Below are 11,558 nucleotides of genomic sequence, written 5' to 3' on the forward strand. Positions count from 1 at the left end.
GCTTAATGGATTGGTGTGCGGTGTGTAAACCTTCAAGTTATGGATGGATGACAAGGGATCTTCGTTGCTGAAATTATGCTTTTTCCAAGCTAGCAATGAGCATCAACTTACGTAAAATGCATGCGACATTGTTAATACGAAGTTGTAGACTCAATCACACACTTGATACGATCAATCCCACATGCAGCTATCAGCTGCAGAGCAACGGTTACACAAATGATACGGTAATTTCAGTCAGGGCAATTGAGCTCTTGCACACGATTAACACTTGAGCGAAATATTCAGCTTCTGAGCCCTCAATCTTAGGGTTCAGTAACTTTTATTAATAATTACAAAAAGAAAAAGAAAAAAAGTAAAAAAACTACAGAAAAAAATTGCTAATGCATCAACATTTACAGCTCTTCGTGGTAATAGACGCCAATGATCCCGTAAATCTACAAATCTGAATGGCTCTTTCATGTCCTTCAAATGACCAAACAGCCAGGGATGTGCACTTCTTAGTTCTTGCGTAATTCACTTCACCTGAACCTGGTCAAAATAATGCCGGCCCTTTATCTCCCCAAAGATAGCCTTGTTCTCCGAAGGAAAAAAATAACTCACTTGTGTACAGTCGTAACTCTTCTTGAATGATGCGGGAATTTTCGGCAACGTCTAAAACTGTGTTAACCCAAAGTTGGTGATAGCGGTCTGCAAGGCGCTGTGGAGATCGTTGTTGAGAACCTCTGCATTCTGAGATGCCTGCACATGTCATTGGTTCAAATGATTGAATAAGCATGAAATGGTCACAAGAACGAATGTGACGTTACAATATTTTAGTACTAATTTCTTCATGAGGTCTCCTACTCAATGACATCAACGGCACCACTCATACTTCCGTATTCTAAATGAATCCATTGACACGAATACACAAGAGAAATGCGCAATCGTTCCCACAATTTAACACATGGGGGATGATGATACCTGACAATGCAAGCAATGGAAGATGGAGGCGCTGCTGGTGGAGATGGTGGCGTTGATGACTTCCAGATTATACCTTTGAATGGTTAGCAAGAGCTGTTGTAGCAGCCCTCGTCGGCCTCGCGGGCTGCTGGTGGTGATGAACACGTTGAGCCCGCACACGTGGAGCCCAACATTGGTTCCCAAATAAGATTGTAGGCACGACTCCCTGCCTGGAGGCGGCAACGCTGTGATTGCAGTCATCGAAGAGGAGTCGAAGTTGGAGTGATCCAACAGCGTGAGCCCAGTGCAGTGCGAGGCAGACGAGCCAGGTCTCGGTAATACAGCTGTCATAACCTGCTGGCGCTTCTTCGTGAGCATCTCCAGCTTCACTTGCAACGACTGGATATATTTGATGATCTCCCCTATCACTGTTGATTTGTCCGTCTGCCACCAAAAATCATTAGAATCATCAGAACCTTCAAATCTAAAAGTAAACTGTAACAAATGAACGACTGGGTAATAAGCATTCGCAGGTGCGACAGCGTATTTATCAACAGCAGGTTTGGAATGGATTTGTTTTCTGGAAGGAATCGAATCAATTACCTTGGGATTGGGTTGAGGAAGGAGGGAGCGAAGAGTGGAGAAGAGGTAATTCATCCCCTTGCGGCGTTGCCGTTCAGACCAGATGTGATTCTCCCGCTGGGACAAGGGCCGCTTCCCACTCCCCTTGGACTTCTGCACGCCCAGCTGCTTCTCCTTCCCGAGTCTCACTTCAGAGGGGCTCGTTGGCGTCCTAGCTAACTTCTCCTTAGCCAATTGCAGAATTTCTTTCCTGCTGGCGCCTTTCGAGCGGGAGACTGACGCTGGAATTTGAGCGACATTCACCACTGCCAAAGCAGATGTCGGGTATTTCCTGGGCTCGTTCTGATCACACCCGCCGATGTTGCCAATTGCACGTTGCCGTGAATCCAACTCGCAGTCTGTGGTGAATATCATAGGATAACTCGCCCCGGCTTCCAAGTCACAACTAATTTCACTTCCTCCTGAAGGAATATCAAACAACAACGTCGTTAGTAGAAGGAATCTCCCCCTCACTGAACTCTACAACGTTCACAGACATGAACTGCTTCTAATTCTGATCAAGGCGCGAAAATTGGTGCGTACGCTGAGAGATGAGATTGTCGTTCGGCATGGCTGCCTGGACAGTGATGGGCGACCACCACGTATCACATTGAAAGTCGGCAGGCTGGGAAATCGCGCTCCCCGTGCTGATTCTAATGGCATCGCCGACAGACCCTTCAGGCGTCTCCACCGGCTGCTGGAAGTTACTCCACCCTGGAGGCGATCCACAGCTGCGGGTGGTGGCTTCAAAGGTTGTAGAGCTGGCAGGAAACCAGCTCTCCAGGGAGTATGGCAGCAGCGAGTCGGATCGGCAGTGTGCTTGCGGCGTACACGGCGGCATCGGGTACGAAAGAAGTTGTGCTGGGTGCTGTAACTGCAAACCTACTTGTCCTATTTGAGAATGAGAAGGCATGGTTGGATTGATGCTTGTCAATCTCTCAAATACTGATCAATTATTGTGAAACAACCACTGCCTCCACTTATCTAAGGCCGAATAAACATCCACAAACAGTTTTGCCAAATTCAATCCAGCTTCCAAGCCGGCTTAATCAGGCATAATTTCATCTCTTTCGCCAATTCAAGTCTATCGAGCTCCCCTCAAGCTGGAATAGTCCGCACAAGCTAGAGCACCTCTTCTTATTCTGCTGCTACTGCTCTCCTCTCTCCCTCTCTCTCTCTCTCTCTTTGGTTGCTGGTTGCAAAAAACATTCGATCGAGAATACAAGCCAGGGTGGGCGCTATAAGCCGCAACGCACTCTGGGAGCTGGCCCACCGCCCCGTCCCTCTGGAGGCATAGATGATAGCGTTTACATCACACTTCAAGAGGCGGCTACATCCCCGATCACTCACACACCCAAACCGATCGGTTGCGTCGACAGAATGGGGAATCCACGCAGGGAATCGAGAGAGATGTGCCTCATCTTTCCAACTCAGGCTCCAGTCAAAGATGGCCCGAGCGCCCCCACCCAATCGACACCGTAGTCCGCGTCCCGACCAAGCCCCGGGATTCCGCAGCGCGTGCATTGAGTTACCCCCGCGCACTGGTACGTCACCTTTCCCTTTTGTGCCGCGCTTCCCGCTCCTTTTTTAATTTCACATTTGCCCGTTCGAATTCTCGGTATTCTATACTGATTGCGCACATCACCCAGTGGCTTGCATTGTACCCGCTCCGCGCCCGATTCCCGCGATCCCTCCTGCTTTTGGGCGCCCTACTCATGATCTCATGATCAGAAGGGAAGGGGAGGAGAAGAGGAGGCCACATGAGAGGCGATGATGGATGGATGAATGGTGGATGGATGGGTGGATGCCTCGCAGTCGTTGCGCGCGCGAGCGCTAACGTCGTGTCGCCATCCGATCCTGTTGCAAAGGCGGCTGAAGGTGATGGTGATGGTGCGATGCTCCACCTCAGCATCCTGCACCGCGACGAAACCACTTCTCGATATCCATCCATCCATCTTTTGGATGATTTTCGTTTGTGAGGAACTACTACTCTGTGTTGTGGCGGATGTCCTCCACGATGATACGGGCATCTTCATACACGATCGAGAATATGAAAGCATTTTCGTTTAAGATATCTATTTTTATATGTCTTTTGCGTTTTTCAAAATGTTGTCTTTTTGTTCTGAAATAGCTATTCCTTGAGTAGAGTTGTTATAATTATTTTCCTTTTCTCTTTGACTTTTTACTTACTAAATGGAAAAAGATGCTAGTTGTGCCGAAACGATTTGATTTGATTTTATTTCCTCTTTTTGTTCAGTCTAATGATTGGTGACAATCAATATTGTTGCACTCCACGTAAGCATGTTGAAATTTTCCTAAAAAAAATTGAGTTCGAGGTGTCCATGTTTTGAATGACACACAATGACAACAAAACTATTCAAAAATCATTATGTTTTGTTCGTTTCTTATATACGCATCGATACGAACGAAACGAGCGGAAACAAAATTGGATGCAAATCTCTGAAAATAGGAGATGAAAGATCCCCACGTACATTTGAACTACGAACGAATATTCCCGCGCCGGAGGTGATTGGGCCCATGGAAGCTCCAGGAGTAGGCAAATCTGAGCAATGTTCATTTGTGGGAGCCAGCGTGGCATTGCAGTGTAAGGCGTCCATAAATTCGGGGAGATGGCTGCTGGAACGGCGCTCGTGTGAAACCGATCGAAGTCATGGCAAGAGTAGAGGGGCCGGGGATTGGGGGATTCGGGATCCAAAACCCGGCCTGGCATGGCCAGAGAGAGTGAGAGAGTGGGGATTTCATGCTGGAATTCCAGGTGGCTGCCGACGAGCTCGGCAGCAACCCTCGCCCCGGTCAACGACGAAAATGGGATATTCGCAAGGCAAGGCTCGGCCGTTATCTCCCCCACCCCCTACCTTCTATTTTTATTTGAAATTTTGTTCTAAGCACACAATTTTTTAGTTTCCAATGACCATGCTAAATATATGACGATAAAAAAATCTACATTAAATTTTATGTGTAAACATATGTATGTATATATATATATATATATATATATATGTGTGTGTGTGTATGTCTGTTTTCGTGTTTGAATGAATGTAGTTTCTAACCCACCTACTACCTTTTGGTCTTTGGAGATAGGAGGATGAGAACAAAATCTTTTACTGTATTTCTAATATTAGAGCTTATAAGAAGAATTAGAATCACATAGTCTCGTGTGAATGACCAAAAAAATCTTTATAAAGGTTTGATGAAGGTTGAAAACTACTTGTCTTCCCTTTGCTATGTTGAAGATATGTTATCTCCATGTTAGAAACTACATTCGAGATAACATATCTTTAATTAAGATTATTATACTTGTAACTTTCGGAATATTCGTCTATTCTTAAAATAAAAGGGAGCATCAACAGATTTTAGAATTGTCTAAATCCTTGATTTTAATGAACATCTGCCATGGATAATTATCCTTCTTAGAGACCACGATTCTACGAGGACAATATTGCACCCCATTTTAACCAACCAAAGGAGGTTGTCATTTCCTTATATATATATATATATATATATATACAGTGTTACACATTGTTATTTTATTCCATGACCCAAGAAAAAGAGATATCAAATGTTATGTGTAGCTTGAATGTTATTCCACATTACAAGTCAAATATAATTTAAAAACTCATAATGATGCCTAATTTGTTTTAAGTGTGTTCTGGTATTGCATAGAGCAAATGAATGCTCTACTTCTGTGTGTAGCATCACATTGGGACATTGTCTTTATTTAAGAATCATTCATGGGTGTTTCTCATCCTGAAATTCTATAAAATAAAGATTTTGACCAGAATAACAATAATCTTAAAACTCACTATGCAACTTATCTTGATTCTTCTTCATATCATTTTCTACCTTGTGAGGCTTTGCTGTGTGAATTGTTATGTCAGCAAAGTTGTGGGATTTTGCCAAAATAAACTTGTCAACACATTCACCAATTCAAGTTTTCCAACAAACTTAAAATAAATAATTAAATAATAATTTTTAATTTAATAATTCTTATCACAACAACAATCAATTCATTAATATTATTGAAAGAATTGGGTTTTTGACATAATACAACACAGATACACACATTCCCATCATTTTATATTCTATTGGCAGCTTCTCACACCATGTGCCAATGATTGATCTGAGCATGAAAAGCTGCGGTAGTAAAACAACTTAAATAGTTAATTAAAAAGAACAATTGAAGAACAATTCAATGTTCCAATAAGGAACAAGGAAGTGAGGGAAAAGGGAAATGAGAGTGTGGGGTGAGATCTCTCAATCAGCTCACTGATTTGAGGTCAACAACTCCCACACTTTGACTTCAAATATAGCAAAGTCAAAAAGGGAGTGAATATGCAGCCGATTGATGCTGAGGTGGACTATCCCGGGGTCCAGGTCAGCAACCCAATGGCCACATCATGGCCTCCTCCACTTTGCACTCCCTTCCTTCCTCCCAGAATCATGTAAAAAAGCAGATTGCACAATCTTCTGTTTAATTGTTTCTTATTCCAATCCCTTGCCATGCTGAGGTTTGGGTGAGGTGTGTGGTTGTAGTAATCAGGTCATTTTTTCTTTTTTTAAAAATAATATTCTAAAAATGGTGATTCTCTGAAATGACTTTTGGGTTTAACCCAATTCATTTGTCCCATTTAGGATTACCCAGTCATATTTTTCTAAGCACACTCATTTTTAGTGTAATGCCTACCAATTTTGATAGTTTTGAAAATTTTAGTTTTTGATAAGAATTTTAAGTCTCAAAAATTCTAGTTGCAAGTGGATGTTCTGGTCCTTGTTCAACATATATATATATATATATGCACACACACTTATACAGAACAATTGACAACTTGTGTCATGATTTTAATCTCTCCATTAATATTCCATTTGTGTTAATTAATGGGGGCAGGTGATAGAGTTACTGTGAATGTCTACAGCCATCATGTAGAAACAAAAGTTTTCATATTTTGTGTTTACAAACTACTTGGAGTATTTATCTCTTAATTCAAAATATGTTCATTGAAAAATAAATTCACAAAAAAAAATTACTGGAATTATTGTGTGAGACCACTAAAGCAAAAAAAGAAAAAAAGAAAAAAAGAAAAAAAGAAAAAATGCGTGATTCTATTTCAGAATGACAACAATTACATAAGTGTGTATTGATTGCTTCTTTGTGGTGATTTGAATAATCAACCACAATTTTCACTTCACTCAATGATTTTGCATTTCAATTAGATATGTTTTGATAAATTTTTGCAATGCTGGGAGATTGTCTAGAATCATCATGCAGAGAGGGTGGGTTAAACTGAAACAAATTAAAATCCTAGACTCGGGGAAGACACACTACAAATCAGTTAATTAGGATCAGGCGAAGATAATATCTTCAAGAGTCATAATCCTGTGGATGTTTTTAGTTTCCTGTGACAAAAAACAACAAATAAATAAATCAATCAATAAATGGGAGTGAAGTCAAAGAGCAAATATAATTGGAAGCTAAATGAAGAGCTGGAAAAGGAACCCATGAGAGAAAAGATCCACAGAGAAGGGCTAAATGGAAATCTACAATAAAAACATTTTTGTCAATGCACAACAATACACTAAGAAATTTAAGCTTTTAAAATGCTCACACTGTTTTCAAGGCTAAGTTAGTCAAGAACAAAATCAATTGCAAAATCCTTCTACACAGACTTTTTGCTGATTCCTAATCTGCTTTGCACCAACCTTCACCTTATCACTTGGATGACCATGTGATTTGAGACATGCAATACAGTAATTGTTTCTAAAGATAGGCAGATTTAACAATTGTTCTTCCAACTCCACAGCCTGATCTTAATTTGCTCCAGCCTTGGTGTTTAATCTTCATTGGAATGGTGGGTTTTGTCTCCCTGTTTCTCAGGCTGACTCCGTTTTTGAAGACGTGGAATAGAATTTCAGCAATGTCGGATAATGTAACCTTGCGGTCTCCCCAAGGTTACGAATATTCATAGCTGCCTCCAGGAATAGCACACAAAGAGAATGCATGCAATTCACGTATATGAAACAAATAAATAAAAAAAAAAGTATACAAGTATATTTTACACATAGTCATCTCCCCACTAATTAATATCATTCATTGCAGAAAGAAATGTTAATTATTATTGGTTATTAATTATCAAACCAAAAACAATACCAGATACACAAATTTAAACTGGAGTCAATTTCTAAAATTTGATTAATTGTTGGTGGTTACTAGTTTTTTGGAGATTAATTATCAGGAGTACAATTGTATTTGTGTGTGTATGTATATATGTATATTGAAACATATGGAAGCATATTGCTTTGCTATTAGGTTGGAAGGCAAAAGTTATAAGACTAGAGTATGTTTTTTATACTTGAGGCCGAATGGAGGTGGTTAGTAGCTTATTTTAGATAAGAAAAAAGGGTTTTATCTAACATACGTGTTTAAATCTAGGATTGCTAATTCTTCATTATTTAAGAAAAACTTGAAGAAATTTTTAAGGCATTTGGTTTTATTTTGAGTTTTTATTTTATGTTCTGAAAGTAATTCAAAACAGCCATTTTTTTCATATTCAATCAATTAGATCCAAGTTACCATTTCTTTATTTTTTACTGTTCACTTTGTTTTATTTTATTTTATATTTTATTTTATAAATATCCTATAATTGTATTGTTCTTACATAGTTTTAAATATACATATAAATTATAAGAGAAAATAAGATTTTTATAACTTCTGATTAGATTAGAGTCTTTTTAAATAGTGGTTGTTGAAAAATTGGGATTAACCAAAGGTTTTCATTTCGCTAATAATAACTAAATTTAGACAAGAGGTTTGTCATCCATTTTCATATTAACTTTTCTACATAACATTTCAAAAATATTTAATTCTTTTTTACTACTAATCACTCATAAAGATCTTATTTTTATCATTAATGTTGTTGTCAATTTTATTTTAAAATTTATTTAATATAATTATTATATATATTATATAAATCATTTAAAAAAGATATTACATTAATTATATATATAATTATTACATATATTGTATAAATTCTATCGAATATATAGGTTTAAATGGAAGAAGAAGAATTGCAATTATACAATAAGGTCTTATCTTTTTAAAAGCTTCACTTGCCATTACTACACAAGCTTATTCAAAAATATTTATAATTCAAAGCTATATTTAAAATATCATAGTAATTATTTTCTATAAATAGAATTTTAATTTATATTAAATAATATCACTTGATTTGTAATCTTAAAAGAATAAAATAATATAAAATAGATTGAAGTAGAAAATATGATTATATAATTAGATTATTTTAAATAGATTATCATATCTTTTAATATAATATATTATAATATATAATTTTATTTAAAAATTAAATGTTAAAAAATATCAACTATTTTTATATCCATAAAGCTTCAAAATTTCTTTTACATATTAATTTATTTTTTAAGAATATAATTAAATAACTTTTGATAATTTTTAATGGAACTTTTAAAAAAAAAATTATAAGTATAATTTCTATTAATATATAAATTAATATTATGATAAATATTATTTTACACTTAGAAATAAATAATTTATTTATAAAATTTTATTTATCTTCATCACATATTATAGAGATGTTTGTAGCTATGCTTTTAAATTGAATTCTAGCCAATTCTTAAACCATACATCTAGTGTTATCTTAAAAATGGCTATAATTAGATGCCATCACTTTAAGCACTTTATGTCATAGTGGTTGCTATTAAGTCTTGCCAATAACTTACTGTTCTTATTGAAAGAGGAAACGATGTTTTTTTAATAAAAGAATATCAAATATTATCATATACAAATTAAAGTTGGAATTGATGTATGTATTTCTGACAGAAGATGGATCTTCTTAATATTTCACAAATACAAAGCAATAAGCAGTGTTATAAATCTTTGCAACAATTGATTCTAGAATGTTTGTAAAAATAAAATCTTCTTATTTTATCTCATATATGGTGGCTTAGTAAAAATAATCATATTTAGTAGTTACAATTTGTATTATTTATTCCTTAAGCTTTGCCAACAATAGTGATTCTATCTCATACGACTTTATTAATTACTTTTAATTTTGTATTTTGAAGAAGCGCTTTAGAAAAAAAAATATAATATATAAATGATGTGTTCTTACATACTTATATTAGATATTTGATAAATATTAGGTATATATATATATATATATTTTAATCAATTGGCCACTTTTCTTTTCTATTGAAGTGATTTAAAGACTAAAGTAGATTTTAAATAATCTATGTTTTATAATTCTTATTGATAGACTTTGTAGTTACTTTAGGAGTATTGATATTACAACACAATTTTAGCTTGGTAGTTTATAGATAAATTAATTTGAATATTTTACTATTTTAAAGTGAGTGTTTGTATTTCATTTAAATTATGCATGATTATTGGATTGTTTTATAAAGTTTATATAATTTTTTAAATATTTTTTAAAGTATTTATGTTGTACTTGGATATTTATAGTTATTAGATTATATTAATGAAATATCAACTTGTAAGGTTTAAAACATATAATATCTAATAATTATTAGATTTTTAATTTATAGTAATTAGATTGAGTGTATAGATATAAATTGTTATATTTTGAGGAATAATTATAATTTAATTTTTAATGAAAAAATTTAATTATCTTCTATAGTGAATTGAAAAGGGAATTTATATTGATATTAGGAATGATAGATTTTTTATAAAAATTAGATGATTTTGTAAAGACAAAATATATCTACTACAATAATTATCATGATAGAAGACTATCACAGAGATCTTTGCTTTTATATGTGTCTATAGGTGATTAATAGGTTAGAAACTTGGCCAATAGGTTGGCAATATATTGCACATGATGGCCACTTATGGTACAAGTTTGATATGTGGTGTACATATATAAAGCTTGTCTTCTAAGTTAAATATGTGTTCGAGGTTCTATAGAACATTGCCAAGTAGTTTCTAGTTAGATAATAAATATAAAGGCAAAAAAGATGCTTTCTTCACTCTTATCAACTTCTTTTTTGATTTTAATCTTGTTTCAAGAGATTTGAGTTTTTTAGTCTTTATTAATAGTTATTTCAGTTTCTTCTTGAATATATATATATATATATATATATATATATATATATATATGTATCATTTGTATTTGAAAAATATCTCATTTATTTACTTACATTTTATAAGTTCTTATCTTTAATAGATTGATAAGAATACACTTATGATATCAAAGCTTTTTCTTTTCTTAATTAAGAGTGGATTACTTATTTCTCTTGATAAGACATAAGTATATTAGAAGTTGTAGATTATCAACTTTTGAGTTGATATTATTATTATTTTTTTTATTATGTTATTATAATAGAACTTACTAAAATAAATAGTACAATAATACAAATACAAAAGCAAATGAGAAAGTTAATAGTTGCAATGTATCAACTTAATTTATCATTATAAGAATTAATAAGATTAATAGGAAATAAAGATATTGAGATGATTGGAGTTGTAACAGGGTATGAATAGAATATTTATATTATTTATACATAGAGATATGAAGTTGGAGTCATTTTTTGGAAAGTTTCTAGAATTGAGATTAAGGTAGTGGTTTATGTTAAATCCACCATAGAATCTTTTAAAAAGGCTTAGGATGGTTATCATCGTGGATCATCTCTAAAATCTTTTAAAAGGATGATTATTTTAGTGGAGTCCACTGTTAGAGACATTTTAGAAAGTTCTAGGATAGTTGAATAAAGTATAAATAGGATTGGCTAAGGCCATTGGGGCATTTGATCAGGTATGGCTTTAAACTCTTTTTTTCAGTAAAGTTTGGTTTTTTTTTTCTTATTCCATGGTGTTTACTTCTATTTGATTCTATTCTCTTTTATTCAATTTTGACTTTCATGTTCTACTCTATTTAGTTACTTCTAGTTTTGTTGTGGTATGCTTGATCTTATATTATATTGAGATCTTT

The 11,558-nt window shown here is 34.8% G+C and overlaps 2 protein-coding genes across 2 annotated transcripts; one reads left to right on the forward strand and one right to left on the reverse strand.

The window, feature by feature from the left end:
- Nucleotides 1–268: 268 nt before the first annotated feature.
- Nucleotides 269–2,766, reverse strand: LOC112279466 (uncharacterized). Its single transcript, XM_024513923.3, has 4 exons — nucleotides 2,104–2,766; nucleotides 1,543–1,982; nucleotides 961–1,383; nucleotides 269–738 (listed from the first exon to the last, which is right to left on the reverse strand). Exons 1-4 carry the CDS (start codon nucleotides 2,471–2,473, stop codon nucleotides 652–654), a joined length of 1,320 nt encoding a protein of 439 aa, XP_024369691.1. The 5' UTR covers nucleotides 2,474–2,766; the 3' UTR covers nucleotides 269–651.
- Nucleotides 2,767–2,857: 91 nt separating this feature from the next.
- LOC141045134 (uncharacterized) lies at nucleotides 2,858–4,516 on the forward strand. The gene is made up of 2 exons (XM_073532449.2): nucleotides 2,858–3,104; nucleotides 3,210–4,516. The coding sequence occupies exons 1-2, from the start codon at nucleotides 2,858–2,860 to the stop codon at nucleotides 3,332–3,334; spliced, it is 372 nt and encodes a 123-aa protein (XP_073388550.1). The 3' UTR covers nucleotides 3,335–4,516.
- The last annotated feature ends 7,042 nt before the right edge of the window (nucleotides 4,517–11,558 follow it).

The sequence above is a fragment of the Physcomitrium patens genome, chromosome 3 (genome assembly GCF_059467195.1).
Source record: "Physcomitrium patens ecotype Gransden chromosome 3, ASM5946719v1, whole genome shotgun sequence".
Lineage (NCBI taxonomy): Eukaryota > Viridiplantae > Streptophyta > Bryopsida > Funariales > Funariaceae > Physcomitrium > Physcomitrium patens.

Bases quoted from the DNA above. Each gene is read 5' to 3' on its own strand.
- LOC141045134 (XM_073532449.2), top strand. From the start codon at position 2,858: ATGATAGCGTTTACATCACACTTCAAGAGGCGGCTACATCCCCGATCA. The intron at 3,105-3,209 runs GTACGTCACCTT...CACATCACCCAG, and splicing joins TGAGTTACCCCCGCGCACTG to TGGCTTGCATTGTACCCGCT.
- LOC112279466 (XM_024513923.3), bottom strand. From the start codon at position 2,473: ATGCCTTCTCATTCTCAAATAGGACAAGTAGGTTTGCAGTTACAGCAC. The intron at 1,983-2,103 runs GTACGCACCAAT...ATATTCCTTCAG, and splicing joins CGACAATCTCATCTCTCAGC to GAGGAAGTGAAATTAGTTGT. The intron at 1,384-1,542 runs GTAATTGATTCG...TTTTGGTGGCAG, and splicing joins TTCCTCAACCCAATCCCAAG to ACGGACAAATCAACAGTGAT.